The 24,009-nt window shown below is 37.1% G+C and overlaps 1 protein-coding gene and 1 pseudogene across 6 annotated transcripts in view; one reads left to right on the top strand and one right to left on the bottom strand.

Moving 5' to 3' along the window:
* Positions 1 to 24,009, bottom strand: part of EXOC6 (exocyst complex component 6) — a 266,050-nt gene that overhangs the window by 34,179 nt on the left and 207,862 nt on the right. For all 5 annotated transcript variants that reach the window (XM_023509517.1, XM_023509516.1, XM_012801415.2 and 2 more), the window contains one exon: positions 5,059 to 5,132. In XM_023509517.1, the coding sequence (XP_023365285.1) occupies positions 5,059 to 5,132 (74 nt within the window). The remainder of the gene's footprint in view (positions 1 to 5,058; positions 5,133 to 24,009) is intronic.
* On the top strand, positions 21,895 to 23,673 carry LOC100943500 (annotated as a pseudogene). The gene is made up of 2 exons (XR_001160996.2): positions 21,895 to 23,161; positions 23,195 to 23,673. The product of XR_001160996.2 is annotated as a 60 kDa heat shock protein, mitochondrial pseudogene (transcript).

Raw genomic sequence — 24,009 nt, 5'->3', positions numbered from 1 at the left:
GGGGCTGGCGCCTTAGCCAGTTGAGCTATAGGCGCCGAGCCAAAGTTTGTCTTGTTGTCAGGCCCTGCCCGGCGCTGTCCCCTGCCCCGCGCCCCCGCCCCGCCCCCAGGCCATGTTGTCCCGCCTTACAGATGTTAGAATCTGGTCACCCTAGATTAGTAGGATAAATGACATAGAAATTTATTAGCGTGCATAGGGAAAAATCACAGAGTGACTGCCCTACCATGTAATGGGGTATAAATGGTTATATATCCTTTTTCTTAGAGGAAAGGGAGATAGGGAATGTATGGATGACTTGAGCAGAGTAGTAAATGATTTTTAGGGAAATATAATGGACTTCGAGAACACACAATGGCCTGGGACAAAGTCTGCTGGGCCCACAGAACAGATTATGGTTTGTGACAAAAGTCTGTCCAGGTGTATTTACAGACTTCAGTCTTTCTCCTTGTGATATGACTTCAGTTAAGGAAAACTAAAGGAAAGGATAAGAAGTAATTGTTTTTTTCTTTGGCTAGTCCAAACTTCAGACAGCTAAGAGAACTTTAGAGAACAAGTTTATCCTGTACTTGGAGAGAAACAAAGGACTGAGAGACAAGGGTGGAAGGAGGTCACAGACTTTGAGGCTTCTTTCTCAGTTTAGCATATCAAAGTACCATATTTTGGGATATTGGCTCCTGAGCCCCAACATTCACCTGTCTGAAATTTCCCTAGAAGTTTCACATTAAAAAGTTGAGTTGGTAGCTATAAAGAGAGAAATCAACTTAGTGGTTGAATGGCAAAAGATCTCATCAAAGCAGTCTCTTATTTTTGGGATGAGGCCAGTCCAACTAAATACTGTGTCTGATTTTGGAAGACAGTACTGCAGATGGGCTCTCAAAGGTAGGCCTCTATATATTACATAGATAAACAGATTTTTAATAAGAGGTATCTCTATGAAAATAGAAAAAAAGAAAGTTCAATGTCTGCAGTAGTCTATAAACCAGTTTTTTGAGTTTCTAAAGTATCATCAGATTACAGTTTTAATCAAATAGATATTTTTGAATTTTGGTTTAAATTAGGTGTTCAAGCAAGCTTTTTTGAGTAATCCATATATCAGCAGGCATTAAGATCATTTATATTATTTTTGGGGCGGTGCCTGTGGCTCAAAGGAGTAGGGTGCCGGCCCCATATGCTGAAGATGGCAGGTTCAAACCCAGCCCCAGCGAAAAACTGCAAAAAATAAGGTCATTTATATTATTTTAAATTGCACATGAACTTTATGGATACTCTGTATATAAGTTGCTATACTGGTTTTTATTTTGATATTTATATTAAATTGTCTAGCTCTGGTTTATAGCACTTTAAAAAAAGCATGGTTTTAATTTTTAGTGATTTTAAGTGAGAAAATTTGAAAATTTAGAACTCGGTCTAAATTGTAGGCAAATAATTCAAGTATAATGGCCAGGTGTGGTATCTCATGCCTTTAATTCTAGCATTCTGGGAAGCTGAGGCAGGAGGACTGCTTGAAGCTGGGACTTTGAGACCAGTCTGCGCAATACAGCAAAACTCCATCTACAAAAAATAGAAAACTTAGCCGGGCCTAGTGGTACATGCATGTAGTCCCAGGTATCTGTGAGGCTGAGGCAGGAGGATCAGTTGAGTCCAGGAGTTTGAGATTGTAGCAAGCTATGATGACAACACTATACTCTAACCTGGACAACAGAGTGAAACTGTCTCAAAAAAAAAAAAGAAAGAAGAAAAAAGAAAATAGAAGAAAAAATAGACAAGGCTAGATTCTAGTAATTGGTATAACATAGGGGTTTTCCTTAATAATGTCTTCAAGGCCTCCCCCCGCCCCCCGTTTTTTTTTTTTAAAAAAAGACAAATTATAGTAGGATCAATTTATTTGTAAAGTAAGTTTTAGGCTTATTATATTTGGTCTGATTATTCGTATAATATAAATTGCAGCAAGAACAATGACTGCCCATACAGGTTCTTTTTAAGTTGGCTCTGCTGGAACTTTTTAAAAGGAAGTTTGGATTACACTTTAAAAAATCTTGAGACTAAGAAGTCAAGCCAAGGATTTTTCATCAGACCACACTTATAATATCTATACAAATTAGGTGAATTTTTTTTCTTTTTGAGGTCCCCACAATATCTTGAGGTTGCTGGATCTGTCAGAAAGTGACATTTTTGACTTAGCACAAGGCCTAGAATCTTCCTTGTAAAGAAACCATGTAGACTTTTCCTTTTAAAAGTCTACTAGTTTTATAAAGACAACCTCAATCCCTGAAAGCAGTCTGGTCATATGTGAAAATAGAACATTTTATCAAAGCACTGGTAAAATAATGTATGTTTTCGATGTGTCCTCTTACAATAGTTTCTTACTAAACTTATATAAATAATTATGTTGTCATAAAATAAGAATATTTATGAATAGTTTTTAAATTCTGAAGAAATCAGGTAATGAGAAAGGTAAATAACAATATTTTTATTTTGTTTACATAATTCTATTTAACCCAATGCCTGTAAGTTATAGTTTTAATATTTTTCTTGATTACCTACCAAATCATAAAAAGAATCAGCAATGTTTTAAATAAAAACTCATAAAAAATCATTTTAGTCTACCATCAGTTCAGTCCCATGTAATTAATTCTTATTTTGTTTGATGCTGGGTTAGCAATTTTTACAAATGCATTAGCTTTTGAATAAGAGTTGTGGAAGTTTTTACCTAGTCTAATGGTATGGTTTCCAAAATTATCAGAAACCTGTATTTAGAAGTATTTTGTAAGAGTCTTTTTCATGAATTGTCTAGAAGAAGCAAATTTTGGATTACAGTCAACTGTAAAGCACTTTTTGAGAAGAATCAAAATAAAGCTATAATCATTTATGGATGGCAAAAGACTTTGAACAGCCACGGTTAAAGATGTCAATTGATAAGGAAATTTGGCTATTTTTGTTGCATATAACCATTTACATAATAACAATTATAATTAAATATAATATACACCAACCAAGGTATTATCAGAATTTTATCAGAGGAATCTCATATAATTTTGGAACAACAGTAACAACATAAACATAATTCAAAGAAAGTTAAATACCATTTCTTATTTGGCAATGTTTCTCACATAATTTTTATGTATCAAATAAACCCATGTCTTTCTTAAACTTTTAGGAATGCTTTATGGACTATCCCAAGTTTGAAGTCAAAAACCACTGAATTTTAGAATTTGGAATTTGATTTGGAAAAGTATGTCAAATATCAAAGGTTTTAAAACACATGATCAAAATAGGATCACTGTAAAATAACAGTCATTTATTTAGCCAAGGATAATTTAAAGAATTCAAACAGTGAAAACCTTTACTCCTTGAGAGAGAGGAGACTCAGTTTTTTAACTGTCAAAAGACCTAATAAAGACTACCTTCTTGGGCGGCTCCTGTGGCTCAAAGGAGTAGGGTGCTGGCCCCATATGCCGGACCTGGTGGGTTCAAACCCAGCCCCAGCCAAAAACTGCAAAAAACCGCCCCCAAAAACAAAAAAAAAAAAGACCACACCTTCTTCATTTTCTACTATATTCCCCAACTCATTTATAGATCTAGGGCACCCATACCCGTGGTTCCTTGTTTAGCATAATATCTGAGCACTAGTTGCAAACAGAAGTAAATATGAACATATCTTATATGTTCAATGTTTTAAAGACATAATTTGGAGGCAGGAATTGCTTTTTCAGTTTCCTTCTAAACCTTACTTGGAGATACACCACTTATTATCATATACTCTTTGTATTGTAAGAATTCCTAAATAGTTCCTGGGTATTTTGCTTCTCTAAAGGATTTTTAAGCTCTACAAAGATGAAACTAACACTTATATTACTTTTCTATCTATTTCAAATATCCCTCCTTTGTAACTAATGAATATATAGTAGTATAAGTAGTAGATAAGTATTTATTGAATTCTAATTTGGAATTGGAGCAAGAATAGCTCTATTTTCAAACATTTACTGAAATCAGAGTTCCTTCATTGTTCAAACTGGTCCTGCTCCAAACATCATTATAGTAATATCTGCTCATGCCAGTGTGAAGCCTCATCTTCATCATCCTCAACCTTCTTAATGCCGCAGCCCTTCCATACCTTTCCTGTGGGTCGCCACCCACAGGTTAAGAACTGCTGCCCTAAAGGGAACGGGCACCGTTAATAAATTGATAGTACACTGGCTTTTTAAAATTTCAATCTCTATATGGTTGCTCTTGCCAAGGCCAGCAGTCACTCCTACTGTCAATTCTAGCACCCCCAAGCCCTCTATCTGGGATCCTTCCCTCCGCCACATTCTTGTGACTCCCCTGCTTTATTAAGCTCCTTAATCCCAGGATTAAGAATGAAAAAGAAAAAAGAGGGAGAAGAAAGAGGAGGAAAGGAGCAAAAAGAAAAAATATGAAGATATGGAAAAAAGGAGGAAAATAAGGAAAATGACAGAGTAGAGATATCAAAGACGACTAGAAAAGATTTTAAAAATTATCACATTTGTTACTAGACTTAGAGTACTATGACCAGAAATTATGCAAATATGTGTATATCACTATCTTTTTTAAAAATATTTTATCATTACCTTTTTGAAACTAATTTTATCCTTTTTTCTGGAGCCATACAGAAAATTTATAATAATGGCATTCTTTACTATTGACGAGGGGTTACTCTCTAGGTTGTTAACAATTTCCATTTAACTTGAGTCCTGACATTAATGTTAATACCACGAATTTTCATATATGACAATGAAATTATTAAGATATACCTTAAACTTGAAGTGTCACTAAAGTACAAAGTTATTATTTTGTTACATGTTTAGCAGGTAGATACATTAACTATTCACTGATGAGATGCTTCATAATAAAGTTGAGACACTGTATGCATTATAGATTCAGAGAGAAGTGTCAAATACATAGTTATTAAGAAAGCATTTTTCTAAGGATAGCTTGTTTCAAGGCAAATAAACACTTCCATAGCATTAAAAAAAACCAAAAAAACAAAAAAGGCAGACTGTAGAGGCAATGACAGAGGAGTACATTATTATATCTTACTTGTCTGAGGTCAATGAATGCTAGCTGCAGGGTATCCCCCTGAAATCCCGGCACAGGCTCAGAACTGGCAAACACTATTTAAAAAAAAAAAAAAAAAAGAATGAAAACAAGATTGGAAATATACAAGAGTTTAACTGCTTAATTAATTTCCATTTATTACAAATGTATCTTAATATTTACATATAACTTTTTCAAATGAAGATTATTTATAATCTTTAATTTCCACTACTGAGAATGTTCTCCATACCCTGCCACAAAAACTTTAATAATCTTAAACTTCCAATCTTCTATTTAATTATGTAATCCTTAATCACAATAAACTTAGAAGAGTTAGCCCATATAAAATTTAAGAGTAGTAATGTACTTCAATCAAGTAAAGTTGCCTGACTCTTTTTAGCCTAAGGTGAACAATTACAGAAGCATTTTAAAACTATACCAATTTCATGGCTGTCAACATATTTTAAAACATCTGCTTTGTTACAGAATATGCTCTTAAAAATCCAACTATAGCAATATAAGGCAGACACCAAGGTAAGAAGTCAGCTTTACAGCAGACAACAGGGGAAACGCACAAAATCCTATTCATGCCTTTTCATAATTTTTTTCCATAAAGGAATCAGGTCTCAAACTACAAGATACTTTAAGACAAGATTTTTTTTTAATTTTTGAAATATTTTTTCATTAAATTTTTGAGATTTAAAAATCTTAATACTACTAACATACCCTCTTGAGTTACATTTAGGGCCATTCCAATATTAGTTATTTTGAAAGCAAAATACTGTATTTGGCTCATAAAAAACCCATTTTACAAGAAAGCTTCTCTGATAATACCTGCAACCATTCTCCCACACCATTAATATTCTACTTTTCTTAGAGAATGTTACAGATTTTCCATTTATGAATTTATCCCAGTTAATATTTCAGAAGTCATTTAAGTTTTCATTCTATATAGTTCTCGAAATAACAAAAATAATTCTTAAGTTTAGCATATTCTATATAAAATACAGTTTAGAAATGCTCAAACACAACAACTAAAAAAATATGTAAAAACCTAACACAGCTTAACTTATCTGGTATCTCTGAGGAATGAGGAGCTCAACTAAGTTTTTATTGTTGCTGCTGTATAATTTTTGCTTTAAGCATCAAATTTTTCATCTCAAGCATTTTTATGGAATTCTAAAACATATCACATATTTCCCTTGTTTTTTGCTTTTTGAGCATATTAATTAAATTTTTAACAAATCCCTAGGTCACCATCAAGAATATTTTTTGTTAGGCCAGGCACAGTGGCTCATGCCTGTAATTCTAGCACTTTAGAAGGCCAAAGCAGGTGGATCGCCTGAGCTCAGGAGACTGAGACCAGCCTGAGCAAGAGCAAAACCCTGTCTCTAAAAAATAGCCAGGCATCATGGCCAGTACCTGTAGTCCCTGCTACTTGGGAGGCTGAGGCAAGATCACTTGAGCCCAAGAGTTTGAGGTTGCTTGAGCTGTGACGTCATAGCACTCAACCAAGTACGACAAGGGGAAACTCTGTCGCAAAAAAAAAAAAAAAAAAAAAAAGAAAGAATACTTTTTGTTCTTGCCTCACATTCTCACTTATAAGTGGAAGCTAAACCATGGCTACACAAGGACACATAGAAGGGTATAAGGGACATGGGAGATTCACAGGAAGGGTGGGGAGGAGTGAGGGATGAAAAACTACCTTTGGAGTACAGTGTATGCTATTTGGGTGACAGGTACACTAAAAGCCCACACTTCATCACTATACAATATATACAGGTAACAGAAAACAACTTGCACCTCCTAAATCTATTAAAAGTTAAAAAAAAAAACACTTTTTGGGCTCGGCGCCTGTGGCTCAAGCGGCTAAGGCGCCAGCCACATACACCAGAGCTGGCGGGTTTGAATCCAACCCAGGCCTGCCAAACAATGACAGCTACAACCAAAAAATAGCCGGGCGTAGTAGCCGGCTCCTATAGTCCCACCTACTTGGGAAGCTGAGGCAAGAGAATTGCTTAAACTCAGGAGTTAGAGGTTGCTGTGAGTTGTGATGCCACAGCACTCTACCCAGGGCAATAGCTTGAGGCTCTGTCTCAAAAAAAACAAAATAAAACAAAACAAAACAAAACACTTTTTGTTCTACACAATATAGTAAAATTCCCAGGGACTATTAGGGTACTAAGATCTGTTTTCTATTATGTTAAAAAGTTCAGAATACTATGCTATTTGAGTTCTTGTCTCACTTTTCTCATTTCTCTTCCTTTCTTCCAGTAGTTTTTTTTTTTTTGAGAAGGAGCTTCAAGCTGTCCCCTGGGTAGAGTACCGTGGCAGCTCACAGCAACCTCCAACTCCTGGGCTCAAGCAAGTCTCCTGCCTCAGCCTCCCAAGTAGCTGGGACCACAGGCACCAGCCACAACGCCCAGCTACTTTTTGGTTGCAGTCGTCATTGTTGTTTTTGGCGGGCCCAGGCTGGATTTGAACCTGCTACCTTAGGTGTATGTGGCTGGCGCCTTAGCCACTTGAGCCACAGGCGCCGAGCTTCTTCTAGTAGTTTTAACATGAATTCTTACTCCTTGTTTTTTCTCCATGAACATAACTTAATGCTATCTTTAATTTTCTTGAGCTGGTAAATCAGCTGGTAAATTAGCTGGTAAATCAGCTAATCAATTGCTAGCACTGTGTTTAAAGTAAGAGCAAGTATATCCAAAGCAAAGGCCTCTCCCACTACTAGTAAGGTTAATGAGTTTTGGCCCAGTGAGGTGGTTCATGCCTATAATCCTTCCACTCTGGGAGGCCAACGCAGGGGAATTGCTTGAGTTCAGAAGTTCAAAACCAGCCTGAGAAAGTGAGAGACCCCTATCTCTACTAAAAGTAGAAAAACTAAGCTGGGCAACGTGGCAGGCATCCCAGCCACACAGGGAGGCTGAGCCCAAGAGACTGAGGTTGCTGTGAGCTATGATAATGCCATGGCACTCTACCCAGGGTGACAGAGTGAGACTCTGTCTCCAAAAAAATGAGTTTTATATATACCTTTGAGTATATGTACCTTCTGAGTATGAGTGACTGTTGAGTTATTCAGAGATGCACCATTTCCCCCCTTACTTCTTGGTTCTCTGCTAGGTACTAAGTAGTTATAGTCATTAGATAGTTGACTAAACTCGCATTTCCATCACATCCCATCATGTCCATGATAACTGAGTTATCTTTCTCTAGTACCATCAGCTCTTAATTGAAAAATGATGAGCAAATGCATAATAACCTGTTAAAAAGTAAAAGTGTTTTCTAATTTTTTAAATATTTTTCTGAAGACAACCCAATGTTTTTTGGCTTTTTTGGCCATAGTCTCAATCTACTATCTCTAAGTAACAGTTTATCATAAATCCCTAGTGGTTGCCAACCAAGGCTATTAATGTTAGCTTATCTTCTGTAATCTCTGTGTACACATGCACATAAACTTGTCAATAAAGACTTCCTCCAGGCTCGGCGCCTATAGCTCAACCGGCTAAGGCGCCAGCCACGTACACCTAAGGTGGCGGGTTCGAATCCCCAGCCTGGACCCGCCAAACAACAATGACGGCTGCAACCAAGAAATAGCCGGGCGTTGTGGCCCCAGCTACTTGGGAGGCGGAGGCAGGAGACTCGCTTGAGCCCAGGAGTTGGAGGTTGCTATGAGCTGTAATGCCACGGCACTCTGCCCAGGGGGACAGCTTGAGGCTCTGTCTCAAAAAAAAAAAAAAAAAAAAAAGACTTCCTACAATGGAGGGCAACTTACTTCATCAGGCACAAAAATAAGCTCAATTTCAATTTTATCTATTTAATCTCCCTAAGTTCTTCTATATTAAAAATAACCTGCCATTTTCCTTCCTTGTTGGTTCCTATTTAAGATACCATAGTTTAAAACCCTATAGACTTGGCAATAAACTAAAGAGCTCAGTGTCAAAATTATAATATATTTAAATGCAGTAGAACCTCCATAGTTGATCACCTCCCTACATTAACCACTTCCTTAAGCTGACTTAATTTTCATAGATCAGACATGTACCACATGTACATATTAGTACAGCAGGCCTAGTTCCTTATGATGATCACTTTCAAATGTTGACTGGTTTGTTACAATCCCTGGTGGTCAACTTACAGAGGTCCTACTGTAGTACCATAAATTTATATAGCACTTTACAGTTATAAAACACTATCTCACATACCATCTGCTCTGGGCATTATAACTTATTTTAATAAATAGGGCATGTAAGTGATGGATCTTAAAATCTTGCAACTACAAGAGACATTCTATTTGAAATCTTTCCAACTCCTCTGAAGACTAAGTTTAAAAATCACTGAGTCCTTCACTTTATAGGGTAGAAAATTAAAAATGAAGTGACTCACCCAGGACCATATAGATAATTCAGGTCTCCTGGCATTCATTTCATTAATCCAGAATCTGATAAAGTTATTCAACCTCTCATCTTTTTATAACCTCTCACAAGAACTTAGTGAATATAGAGGTGAAACCACCCTGGACTATAACTCTCATGGCTTTTTCTCAAATATTGTTTAGGGACAGGAGGCAATTTAGTGATCTGATAATCATCTGGCACAGAAGATATCTGTAATTATAAGCTATTCAATTTGATTTAATAGCTTCTTATTTTTCCAGTTTATCTCTTTAAAACGCAAATGCAGCCAATCCTGTTGTTTGTACTTCCCCAAATATCTCGGGTCTGCATCATCTCTTCCTAAGTTCAAACTATCACCATTTCTTGCTTGCATTTTGTTGTTATTGTCCTAGGTCTAGAGTGCCATGGCATCATAGCCCACATCAGCCTCAAACTCTTGTGCTCACTGACTAATCCTCTTGCCTCAGCCTCTCTGGTAGCTGGGACTACCGGTGTTTATCACAATGCCCACCTAGTTTTTTCTGTCTTTAGTAGAGATGGGGTCTCGCCCTTGCTCAGGCTGGTCTGAAACTCCTGAGCTCAAACAATCCACCCACTTCAGCCTTTCAGAGTGCTAAAATTACAGGCATGAGCCCCTGCCCCCAGCCTCTTGCTTAGATTATTAAAACACATTCCTATCTGGTCTTCCTGCTTCTTATATGCAATCTTCCATCCACTTGTACCCATATGATTTATGTAAGATATAAATGTGATTTGTGCCACTTCACTGTTTAACATCCTTCATTGGTTTCTCATCACCTTACAATAAAACGAGACTGAAGAGCTCTACCTACCTCTCTAGTCTCATCTTTTACCACCTCCCTAAGGGCACCTTAAAGTCTTTCCACACCAAACCACCTGTACTGCCTTGCATGTACCAGCCTCATTCCATGATGCCTTTGATCCTTCTGCCTGGAACATACTTCCTCTTATTTTGTTCCATCTGGATAGCTCTTACTTATCCTTCAATTCAATCATCATCCCCCTGGGCTGGACTGAATGGTAAAAGGTGGTAAAAAGATGAGAGGTTGAATAACTCACAGAGGAGGGACCTCCTCCTCTGGGCTGTCATGTCACTTCCTGTGCATTGCTTAACTGCAGCACTCACTTTGCTGCCTTACAGTTGTTTACCTGTCTGGGATCTCCGACCAGACCATGAACTCCCTGAGGTAGGAACTGTACTTTCACTTCTATGTCCTTATTACCTAGCACAATGCCTGGTGTAATTAAGTATTCAATGAATGTCTCTACTATAAATGAAGAAAAAATGAACAAATGATAAATTAATGCTAAGAAAATGCCATAAAGTACTAGTAATTGATATATTATCTAGCTTGTTAATTCGATGTAAGATGAAGCGGTCTGATAGAACTTTCTGCAATAATGTTTTTTCCCTATGCTAAATAGAATTTTTGGTTTTAATTTAACAGCCACTTGTGGTTATCGAATAGTGCAAATCTAGAACATTCTGTCCATTCTTAGTGTATTTACATTAAAATAATTAAAAGTGGGTGAGAAAACTCTTAACATTTTCTTCAACAAAAATGACATTGTGAGTTCTTCAACTAAACAAGAAGCTCCTGGGAAGGAGAGATTCCTCTTTTATATACCCCAGTGCCTGTCGAACAGGAAATATTCAATAAACATACGTTAAATAAATACAATGTAATACAAATAATTCATTTCTACTAATATTGTCTTATGGTCCCAACTATGATTGAGGTAGCTTTTAACCTTTGGAGTTTTTAAAGAATTAATGACTAATTTTCGGAATCTCTCGTAGTACTACTGTTTTCACATTCCTTCTTGGCTCATCCAGATTCTCATTTTGTATATGATTTGTCATATTTTGGGGTTTTTTTATTCTCCTCATTTGGGCTATCTTTTTTTATTTCTTGTAGATTAATATAAGGGTCATATGTTGGGTTACACTGTTTGTATTTGTTAGGGAAATTCCAAGTTGTGGTTGAGCCCATCACTCAGGAGATGTGCCATATACCCCTACTTTGTGCCTATTAGGTGAGAGCTTACCAAGCCTCCTCCCCCTCCCCACTTTCCCGCTTCTCAAATTTAATTGTGTTTTTTTCACTTGTGGGCATGTGTTAATCTACTAGCTTCATATTAGTATTGAGTACACTGGATGCTTGCTTTTCCATTTTTGTGATACTTAGGAGGATGTCCTCCAAATCCTTGAGCTATATTTAAAAAAATAATGCTTACTTTCCTATTACAGTATGTTTATCATTTACCATCCTTTTATGGGTATTTTTTAAAAAATACATACTGATCCTAGTCTTCCAATAAGATATTTTAAAATAGTTTCCAGGCTCCAAAAAGTTTTTCTTTCTTTTTTTTTTTTTTTAAAGAAAGCTAGTCTAAGTCTTTGCACTTTTTCTTAATGTCTCCAATTTGACTATTTCCTTTTAAAAAAGAAATGACTCGCCAGGTGTGGTAGCTCATGCCTGTAATCCTAGTACTCTGGGAGGCTAAGGCAGGTAGACTTCTTGAGCTTAGGAGTTCAAGACCAACTTGAGCCAGAGCAAGACCCCATCTTTAAAAAAACAGCCAGGCACTGTGGCAGGTGCTTGTAGGCCCAGCTACTTGGGAGGCTGACATAAGAGAATCACTTGATCCCAAGAGTCTGAGGTTGCTGTGAGCTATGACAGCACGGAACTCTTACTGAGGATAACAAAGTAAGACTCTGCCTCAAAAAAAAGAAATGACTACATGACACTCATTTCTTCTTATTTTCTACTATAACATGGAATTCCAAGTTTTAAAATATTCTTTAACAAATGATTAAGGAAGGAAGTGTTTGATCTTATTAGGAAGGTCTACAATAATAACAGGGTAAAACTCTGCTATATCAGCCTAACTAGGAAGATCAGTCTGAATCAATTTAGAAGAAACTGAGAACAAAAAATAATGTAAGCTCCGTAACTTGTGGTCATAAAAAAATATTTTCCAAATTGCTAATCTATGATGTTTTACAAGAATAAGGAAAAAAAAAACACAAGGTGTTTGTGTGCAAACACACACAAAAAAACTTTTTTATTTGTAGGCAAAAAAAAAAAAACAAAAAAAAACAGGAGGTGTTTGTGTGCAAACACACAAAAAAACTTTTAAATAGGGTAACAGGCTCTTCTTGTCCTCAGGTTCTATAAAGATACACAGGGTTTAGTAGGAGTGGGAAGGAAGACTGACAAGAAGTCAGGCCATAAATATTTATCTTGACATCTTGAAAATCTATCCTGAAATTAAACACAGAGGGAATAAAATCCTTGAAAAATCTTGTCTCAGGTACGCTATTGTTTTTTTTTTACACTGTTGTTTTTATTATAAGGTAGAGAATGTAGATTGTTTATAGGGTGTTCAACCTTTTCTTTTTCCTCTGCTAAACATTGGAAAAATAATAGTTGTCTTGGGCCACACATTAAATACACAAACACTGCCAAAAGCTATCAGCAAAAACAAAGTCCACGCATACTTTTCATGACAACTGACATCATAAAAAATGTCCTCACAAATGAACATGTGGCCCACAGGCTGCAAGTGGGCCACCCCTTGCTACCATGTCAATATAGAAAACATCTATATAGGATAGGTAGAATTGTCACAGGGGAAATTCAAGGCAAAGAAAGAGTATATGCAAAGTCATAAGAATGAATAGATTGAAACCGTGCCAAAAAATTGAAAGGGAGGGTGAGGAGACTGGGCTAACATCTCAAGACCTTGCTTACAATGACAAGGCAAGTGTATATAAAATTTAATAATTATGCACCTATGTAAGTTATGGGATGTGAACACCAATAGTCTGGATATTCTTATAATTTCATTTCTATCTAGATCTGAAGATTTAAAGTAACTAGCTAGAACTCAAATTTTGGCTAGGCAAAGAATATATCCTGTCCTCGGTGGGCCAGATGTGTCATTAGAAGGGATGACTAAGAGCACCATCTAGTGGTTTTTCTGGTGATGAAGAAGAACTGAGGCCCTGGAATCAGGAGTATTAGAGTGAGAGTCTTTGGCTTTTAGACTTATTTTCTGTTACATGTGGTTAGCAGCACTGGTATGCAAGCCTCTAGAACCAACTACCTCTCTATATTTATCACCCCATTTTTATATGAAGTAGAATCTAGTCCTCTTCCCTTCTTGGAAGTAAACATGGACAAAGTATCTTTAATCAGAGAGCTTAGGTACCATTAAAACCAGGGCGTAATTCAGGTTAATAGTGACAGCTTCTACCTTACTTAAAAAAAAAATACATTGAAATGTTCATTTCATGCCGTCCACATGATTTTCCCAAAATCCTTTTTGTTTTGCGGCATAGACCTTTTTCAAGGCTGGAATTAGCCGCTCCAAGGTCATGGCCACAAAAAAAAAAAAAATCTGTAAATAGGCTTCATCTTTATTTACTTACTTATTTATTTATTTTTGAGGTGGGTTAAACCTTTATCCAAAGTGAAGACCAAGGCCTTCACACCTAGAGTTACCTATTCCTCCATAACTGATCAAGGAAACAAGCATCAGCACTCTGTAATCTAGAGCTTTTCTAAGGTCTTTTCTAATATCTAGGGATTTAAGATGATAAACTCTTAGAAGGTGACAACCTAATTTAGATACCTGTGTAGAATGCACAGAAAAGTACATTCTAGACCTATTCTGAATACTTCAAATATGGAATAACGTCTTTTTGATTCCCTGGTGCTTTGGAAATATTTTGTATTTTGTTAGTAATATGAAGGATTTCTGAAAAACCTTTGAAAGAACTTAAGTGAGCTTTTCTTCTATACAGTTATGTAAGGTATCTATCTATATATATATACACAATATATAACAAGTATTTAATAAACATAAAGTACATATATAGATTTAGAACATCATCCTCATAACAAGGTTGGCAAATGCTTCTCTAATTACGAAGAAATTTATCTTGAATTTAAAAATCTATAACAGTACCAAAGGTTCAACACAGCTTTCAGAGGTAAGTGTATTTGCAATCCTCAAGTATGCATTTCTGGATATCTTCCTGACTTTCTTGAAACAAGGTAGTCATACTAGTATTACGGTTATGCCCAGAAAAGTATCCTCTTCAGGAGTGTCCAATCTTTTTTTCTGCCACACATTAGAAAAGTAGAGTTGTCTTGGACTACATAGTAAATACACAAACACTGAATAAAGCTGATTAAAAAAAACAAAAAAACAAAACCCAAAAAAACAGCCCCTGCATACCTTTGTGATATCTGACACAAAAGATAAAACTCTGCACAAAATCAGCAGGCAGCACAGGGCTGCAAGTTAGACACACCCACTCTACACTCACGTGTAGCTCCCACCTACTAGTCTCAGTCTACATAACTCAGTATCTGAAGTAAGCCTGCTTCTTATATTTCCTCAAAATGCCATACACTTTCACAGAATTAATAATTTACAATCATATTCAATAGTAAAGTTATTTAATGACTGTTCCCCCACTGGACTTAAACCTCAAGAGGGTAACGACCTTTTCTATTTTGTTCCCACTACATCCCCTAAATGTCACACACATAATAAATACAAAGGAATTAATTAATGTATGATTCCAAACCCCGACATTTTTCATTATCTTAACATTTTACTATCTCTGAATCTTAGAACTAGGGTGTATCTTGAAAATTACCAGTTCTAAATTCCTTATCTTATGCAAAAAATTGAGGCCTCTTGACAGTTGAGTGGTTCCAGTAAACTTGCCCGTGTTAGAAACACAACCAGGACTCAAATCAATTTCTCAAGGTCTCAATTTCCTCACACATGCTCAGACCATCTAAACGCACCTAAAAAGGGAAAAGTTCTATGTAGGTTCACAATTCTACATTGTCTAACTTAGACATTTATCCTGTTTGGCCCAGTATATGTTTTAAAAAGTAGAAAAACAGAAAAAGAGTCAAAGAAAAATGACAAAAAGGGGAGTGAAAATAATCTTACAGGAAAACATTAAAGAAACTGTTACTGTTTAGCTCAGCTAAAGTTAAAGGGTCATTTAAACATAGCCATCAAATATGTGAAGAATTTTTATGAAGGGAATAATGATCAGTTGTGTTTACATCAGGAGTTAAATGGTCTTGAGCTGAAGTTATAGCAGTATCAGTTGCCCTTAACTTTTTGACAATCAAAGTAGAACTCTAGAAGAGACAAATGTAGATTACAAAGACTTCTTGATTTGTTAATTTGTTCACTTATTCAACAAATAAACATTTGTAGGCCTTTCACTAAGAGCATAGCACTCTGTAGGGAACCTGCAATTTCAAGTTTTCTATGTTGAATTTAATTGAACTAGCTATTCTGGATCGTTAAATCTCTTCTCTCTTCCCATTTCCTGTTCCTCCCTCTTCACACCCCACCCTGCCAATCATATGATGCATTTTCTAGGTCTCTTCTGTTGTGTGATTCTCTGTCTTTATCACATCAAATTGTACCTTTGCTCATTCAGCCTTTTATGTATTTTCTCCTCCAAAATGTTTTGAACCCAACACTTTCTCTTCATTCCCACTGCCAAAGGGTAAGATTTTGTAATCTTTCACATGATAAAGTTCAATAATCTTTTAATAGGTCTTCCTGCTTTCAATCTCTCCTTCATTCTGGTACTAATTTCCATGACACTACAGTTACCTTTCTACGAAATAAATTTCATCATGTCATGGTCCTGATTAAAAAGCTTCAGTTAATCTTTATTGCTCACAAAATACAGTCCGAGCATTCAGAAGTCTAACTTTTCTCAGCTGTATCCTTTCAATAATTTAATTATGCATCTTGTACTCTAGTCATACAAGACTGTTTGTTTCCCTAAACATTCCCACTGCTCAGAAAGCCCTTCCCTGCTCTCAATGAAATCTTACTCATCCTTTACGACTCAGCTCAAATTTCACTTCTTAGTCAATTTTCTCAATCCCATGGCATGCAGAATTAATTGCTCCCTCTTTACACGTATGTTCTATAAAGAATTCGTTATGTTTTATTATAATTATTCGCCTATCTCCTTTCCAGCCAGGCTATAAAATCCCTAAAGCCTGATTCATCTTTGATTTCCTAGTATATAACATATAATAGGTTCTCATTAATCATGTAAATAAGTGAATCTTCCAAAAATTAGTTGACTTACCACAGAATAAAAATCTCATTCACAAATATAGTTTGAATTTTTGGTTCAAGCTAGTTTACCCCACAGGTTATGTATGTTACTGGTCCTAAGTAATACCAAGAAAAAGAACACCAACACATTATTTAAAAAAAAAGACTGTAGATGGACCAGTACTAATTATTTTTCTTATTTATATTTTAAGACAGGGTTTTGCTCTGTTGCCCAGGCTGCAATGCAGTGACACAATCATCAGCTCACTGCAACCCTGAACTCCTGGGCTAAGAGATCCTCTTGCTTCAGCCTCCCAACTGGCTAGGATGACAGGTGTGGACCACCACGTCCAGCTAATCGTTTTTTGTTTTTTTTTTTGAGACAGAGTCTCACTATGTTGCCCTTGGTATAGTGCCGTGATGTCACAGCTCATAGCAGCCTCAAACTCCTGGGCTCAAGCAATTCTGTTGCCTCAGCTTCCCAAGTAGCTGGGACCACAGGTGCCTGCAACAAGGTCTGGCTACTTTTTGTTGTTGTTGTTGTTGTAGTTGTCTTTGTTGTTTTGGCAGTCCCCAGGCTGGGCTCAAACCTGCCAGCCCAGGTGTATGTTGCTAGCACCCTAGCCACTGAGCTACAGGCCCTGAGCCAATTTTTTTTTTTTTTTAATAGAGACTGGGTTCCACTATTGCCCAGGCTAGTCTCAAACTCCTGGCCCCAAGTGGTCCTCCTGCCTCGGCCTTCTAAAGTGTTAAGATTACAGGCATGAGCCACCACACTCAGTCTTAATTATTCTTCATCAGAAAAACAAAACAAAACAAAAAAACTCCAAGCATGTAGCTGAATGATGGTATATAACAATTTGTCAGCAAGTGAATTATCTCCAACTTTCCTCCTCCTCTACTACATCTAGATGTGCTGTTTGTTTCCTCCTGAGGACTGATATTGTGAAGCCTATGAAATACATGTATTTTTTTCAAAAAGTAACAAGGATGGAAAGTTAAACATTTTGCTTTCTGATTAAGCCAAATTAAAGGAAAATTAACTAAAAACAAAAGCATGAAAAAATAAATTAAAAAATTTTTAAATAATAAAGGCCCATGGTGCTTATTTTTCAATCTTATTAGACTATCCCCCTCTGCTTATTTAAATTCTTGACTTAACTGCCTTTCCTGACTTGCTCAGACTCTTTGGTGGGTCACAGACACTGGAGTCTGAGTTTCTGATCCCTGCTGCCTGACTTGCTTGGACTTTGGATCTCTTGCCAGCACACCACAGACCAGTAGGATTTCATGTAAATCTCAAAAACCAATCACAAACTATAAAGTAATGGCTTCTGAGAGTTACGGTTAAAAGAGAAAGTAGTTACTATAAGTCACTATAAATTTATGAAGGATCAGAGTAGTATCACCTTCTTCTTTGAAAAGGTAATTAGCCTGGTAGATGAAGAAAATTCAATGGTCATTATTAACTCTACATGAAAACAAGGCATCTGATAAAGCTGTTCATAACTTTGAACAAATTGTCAAACTATAAGTTAGACCAGGGGTCCTCAAACTTTTTAAACAGGGAGCCAGTTCACTGTTCCTCATACTGTTGGAGGGCGGGACTGCGGGCCCTGGGACAAGTCGGCTGCTAAGCAAGACAGGCAGCTGTGGCAAAAACACCCAGCAGGCCGGATAAATGTCCTAGGTGGGCTGCATGTGGCCCACGGGCCGTAGTTTGAGGATGCCTGAGTTAGATTCATTCACTTAGTAATTGGCTAAGAAATTTTAAGATACCCATAAGATTCTGAATAATGGATGGGTATCAGTTGATAGGAAGGAGAGGCCCAAGTAATGCAGTAGTTCTCAAACTTTATTAAGCAACAGAATCATCTGGAGGCCTATTGAAACAAATTGCTGGGCCCCACCCCTAGAGTTCCCAATTCAGCAGGTGAATCCCAAGAATTCATGTTTGTAACAAGTTCCCAGGTGAAGCTATTGTTGCTCATCTGGGGACCACACTTTAATAATGTTTTGTTCAACATTCTGCTAATGACTTCATTAAACATGTAGAAAGTCTAAAGTGGGACTATATGCATGCCCCCACCACACCCAGCTTATTTTAAAAATTTTTTAGAAGAGACTGGGGTCTTGGCTGGTCTCAAACTCCTGGCCTCAAGTAATCCTCCTGCCTCAATCTCCCAAAGTGCTAAGATTACAGGTATGAGCCCCCTTGCCCAGTCTGGCATAATCTTATCTATTTTTTTAAATGTAATTCCCAGGTTGGGCACAGGAAAGATACAGAGATTTTAGAACTCTATAGCTGCCATGATTTGGGAGTATACTCTGGCTGCCAAAAAAGGTAGTAAAATTTTAGGCTTTACTAATAGAGACTATAGAACAACATATTTAATAGCCCAGCTACATATTATACTAGTTCCCTATGTCTGGTTATCTCTCTGTTTAATTTTGGAAGTCAGATATTAAAAAGAAGATAATCAAAGCAGTTTGTTCAAAGATCTTTGAATTTAAAACCATATCATGTGAGAACAGTAAGAGGAACTGTTGATGCCTGGCCTTCAGATGATTCAGAGAAATCTAAGAGCAGTTTTCATGTTAACTGGCTTGTGAATGAGGCTTTGTTTTTCTCTGACTCTAAGTAGAAATTCAAATATAGTTGATAGGTTGTTTCCTATACAGGAGTGCCCAGTTAAGGAGAAGAAAGGGGAAGAGAGCTGAAATCCAGCTTATATTTCATCACTTGACAAACTGCGTGCCTTGGTACAAGATGAGTCCAGCAGGGAAAAAGATAAGCTTTCTCTAATTTATATAAGGGGACAGCTTTGGAGGACTTCTTCCTTTTAGTGTGAACATCTTTTCTAGCTTGTAACAAAGACACAATAGAGACTAGTGGTGACGTTAGCTCTAAGGTAGAAAAGTAGGTACATTAACAGAAATTTGGAAAGAAAGTGATTTCAGCTCAGTGTAAAGGATAGAAAATTGCATGAAAATGCATTTCCTGAGGAGTAGTTTTCTCCCAAACTGAATGTCCCAGGAAAGGCTGGACTACAACTTGGCAGAGTTATTTTAGAGAAGATTTCAAGGTGCCGGAGTGTGTTATTATCAGGTGGTAAAATAATGATCTTTCAGCTTCTAGGATTCTCCTTTTCTTTTTGAGACAAAGTCTCAGTAGAGTTAGTACAGTGCCATGGATTTCACAGCTCATAGCAACCTCAAACTCCTGGGCTTAAGCAAATAAATCTCTTGACTCAGTCTACCAAGTAACTGGGACTATGGGCACCCGCCACAATGCCTGGCTATTTTCAGAGATGTGATCTTACTCTGGCTCAGGCTGGTCTTGAACTTGTGAGCTTAGGCAGTACACTCACCTTGGCCTCCCAGAGTGCTAGGATTATAGGCATGAGCAACCATGTTGGGACCTAAGTTTTACTTTTAAATGATTTATGAATCAATCACTGAAAGTCATGAGTTGATGGGTAGATAGTTCTTTTCCACCAGGAAGACTATAGAAGACTTCATGATTATCTATACTACACTACTTAAAGTAAAAAAAGATGCCTTTCAGAAAAGAACATTTAACACCAGAGGCAGTGTAATAAACATTAAAAATATAATTGATTTCTTTTGGTCAGTGAGTACTGAATATATAATACTATATGTATAAAGAAGTAATGATGAAGGTAGTATGTAAGTATTAAGAAGTGGAGTCAACCATAGGCAAAATCACTTTTTTTTTTTTGAAACAGAGTCTCACTCTGTTACTCTGGATAGAGTGCCATGGTGTCACAGCTCACAGTAACCTCAAACTCTTGGGCTCAAATCATCCTTTTGCCTTAGTCTCCCAAGTAGCTAGGTCTACAGGCGCCCACCACAACGCCTGGCTAGTTTTTCTACTTTTAGTAGAGATAAGGTCTTACTCTTGTTCAGGTTGGTCTCGAACTCCTGAGCTCAAGCAATCCACTTGTCTCAACATCCCAGAGTGCTAGGATTACAGGCATAAGCCACCGTGCCTGGCCCATAGGCAAAATCTTAAAGAAGATGACTTGTCTTCCACCATTTGTTTTGAAGATCTGGTCTCTTACTTTCCGCATACTTTAGCCCCCATTAGGCTAGAGTTTAGCCTTCTTGCAATTAACCCCAGACTTCCTTAACTGAGTTATAACCTCATACACAAGTTCATTCGTGGTCTTTTAGAGATTAGTTGTTTAAGAAAACACCAGCTTTTTAAAAGAGCCTTCCATAATTGTGCCCAAAGAAGTAACTAAAAATGAAAACTGTCAAATAGTGGGATAGTGAGGCATATGTTAGCATATACATGTTTTTCTCTAAGTATCACTGTGCTAGCCCTTTATGGAGAGGTAAAAGAACACAGAGAAGGTTTAGACACCGGAAGCTGCCTAATCAAACGTAATTTCCATCTTTGAGCAATAAATCTAATTTAAAAGACACAATCCATTGTCAACATTTTAAAGCCAAATTAAGGATGTAATTCAATAGCTCCCCTTTTTTATGTGAGGGAGCTATTCTAAGATCCCAGTGGATCCTTAGCAATGAAGGACAGTAATGAAACATATATATGTGTATGTGTGTATATATATATACACACATAAAACAATGTTTCATCCTATAATAAAACTTTATTCTGTAATAAAGTTTTCTTTATAAATTTGGCACAGGCCAGGTGTGGTGGCTTGCACCTATAATCTGAAAGGCCCAGGTAGGAGGACTGCTTGAGCTCAGAAGTTCGAGACCAGCCTGAGCCAAGAATAAGACCCCCATCTTTACTCAAAATAGAAAAACTAGCTGAGCATAGTGATGTACACCTGTAGTCCTAGCTACTTGGAAGGTGAGGAAAGAGGACTGCTCAACCCCAAGGGACTGAGGTTGCTGTGAACTGTGACACCAGGACATCCAACCTAGGGTGATAGAGTAAAATTCTGTCTCAAGAAAAGAAAAACAAACAAAAAAAAAAACAATTTGGAGAATGGTAATAACAATTACTATGATCTTAAAAACTTGTTTTTTAAGGCGGATTATATCTGAATAATATATTGGATAAATATATACACTTTGTAAAACATAGCTTTGAGAAAGAAATACAATAAAGGTTTTCTAATTAGAGAAAAATTATAAATGCTTTCTAGGAATAGAAAATTAATCTTTCTCTTGTGTCAGAAAAAAAGTATATACTGTTTTATAAGTAAGCATTTCTCTTTTTTAAAAAAATAAGTGGGTAGGTTTTTCAAAACTCTGGGTTTTGCTCACTTGCCGCTGACAACCTGCCATGCCGCCCGCACACCCTGCCGCTGCCCTGCAGAGATGCTTCGATTACCCACAGTTCTTCGCCAGATAAGACCAGTGTCCAGGGCACTGGCTCCCCATCTCACTTGGGCTTATACCAATGATGTAAAATTTGGTGCAGATGCCCGAGTATCAATGCTTCAAGATGTAGACCTGTTAGCCAATGCTGTAGCCATTACAATGGGGCAAAGGGAAGAACAGTGATTATTGAACAGAGTTGAGGAAGTCCCAAAGTAACAAAAGATGGTGTGACTGTTGCAAAGTCAATTGACTTAAAGGATAAATATAAAAATATTGGAGCTAAACTTGTTCAAGATGTTGCCAATAACACAAATGAAGAGGCTGGGGATGGTACCACCACTGCCACTGTGTTGGCATGGTCTATTGCCAAAGAAAGTTTTGAAAAAATTAGCAAAGGTGCTAATCCAGTGGAAATCAGGAGAGGTGTGATGTTAGCTGTTGATGCTGTCATTGCTGAACTGAAGAAGCAGTCTACTGTGACAGCCCCTGAGGAAATTGCTCAGGTTGCTACGATTTCTGCAAATGGAGACAAAGAAATTGGCAGCATCATTTCTGATACAATGAAAAAGGTTGGAAGAAAAGGTGTCATCACAGTAAAGGATGGAAAAACACTGAATGATGAATTAGAAATTATTGAAGGCATGAAGTTTGATCGAGGCTATATTTCTCCATATTTTATTAACACGTCAAAAGGTCAGAAATGTGAATTCCAAGATGCCTATGTTCTATTAAGTGAAAAGAAAATTTCTAGTGTCCAGTCAATCGTACCTGCTCTTGAAATTGCCAATGCTCACCGTAAGCCCTTGGTCATAGTTGCTGAAGATGTTGATGGAGAAGCTCTAAGCACACTTGTTTTGAATAGGCTAAAAGTTGGTCTTCAAGTTGTAGCAGTCAAAGCTCCAGGTTTTGGTGAACAGAAAGAACCAGCTTAAAGATATGGCTATTGCTACTGGTGGTGCAGTGTTCAGAGAAGAGGGGTTGACCCTAAATCTTGAAGAAGTTCAGCCTCATGACTTAGGAAAAATTGGAGAGGTCATTGTGACCAAAGATGATACCATGCTCTTGAAAGGAAAAGATGACAAGGCTCAAATTGAAAAACATATTCAAGAAATTGATGAGCAGTTAGAGATTACAACTAGTGAATATGAAAAGGAAAAACTGAATGAATGTCTGGCAAAACTTTCAGATGGAGTAGCTGTGCTAAAGGTTGGTGGAACAAGTGATGTAAATGAAAAGAAGTAGTAAATGAAAAGTGTGAAGTAAATGAAAAGAAAGACAGTTACAGATGCCCTTAATGCCACAAGAGCTGCTATTGAAGAAGGCATTATTCTCAGCAGAGCATGAGCATGAGGCATTATTCTCAGCAGTGCCCTGCTTTGGTGCATTCCAGCCTTGGATTCATTAACTCCAGCTAATGAAGATCAAAAAATTGGTATAGAAATTATTAAAAGAACACTCAAAATTCCTGCAATGACCATTGCTAAGAATGCAGGTGTCAAAGGATCTTTGATAGTGGAGAAAATAATGCAAAGTTCGGCAGAAGTTGGTTATGATGCTATGATTGGAGATTTTGTGAATATGGTGGAAAAAGGAATCATTCACCCCACAAAGGTTGTAAGAACTGCTTTCCTGGATGCTACTGGGGTGGCTTCTCTGTTAACTACAGCAGAAATAACTACTTTAGGAAGTCACAGAACTTCCTAAAGAAGAGAAAGACCCTGGAATGGGTGCAATGGGTGGCATGTTCTAATTCCTAGAATAGTGCTTTACCATTAATGAACTGTGACAGGAAGCTCAAGGTGGTGTTCCTCACCAATAACTTTGGAGAAGTCAGTTGAAGAAAGTGAAGAAAAGGCTGGCTGATGTTTAAGAAAATCACTATAACCATCAGTAACTGGTTTCAGTTGACAAATATAATGGTTGACTGCTGTCATCCATTGTCCATGCCTACAGATAATTTACTTTGTATTTTTGAATAAAAAGACATTTGTACATTACTGATACTGGGTGCAGGAGCCATATACCAGTGTACTGCTTTTAACTTAAATTACTGAGGCATTTTTACTACTGTTCTGTTAAAATCAGA

This window comes from Otolemur garnettii, unplaced genomic scaffold (genome assembly GCF_000181295.1).
Source record: "Otolemur garnettii isolate 467f Iridium unplaced genomic scaffold, OtoGar3 scaffold00008, whole genome shotgun sequence".
Taxonomy (NCBI): Eukaryota; Metazoa; Chordata; class Mammalia; order Primates; family Galagidae; genus Otolemur; species Otolemur garnettii.
Note: the sequence above shows the minus strand (reverse complement) of the source record. Positions and strands in the feature narration are given on the sequence as shown.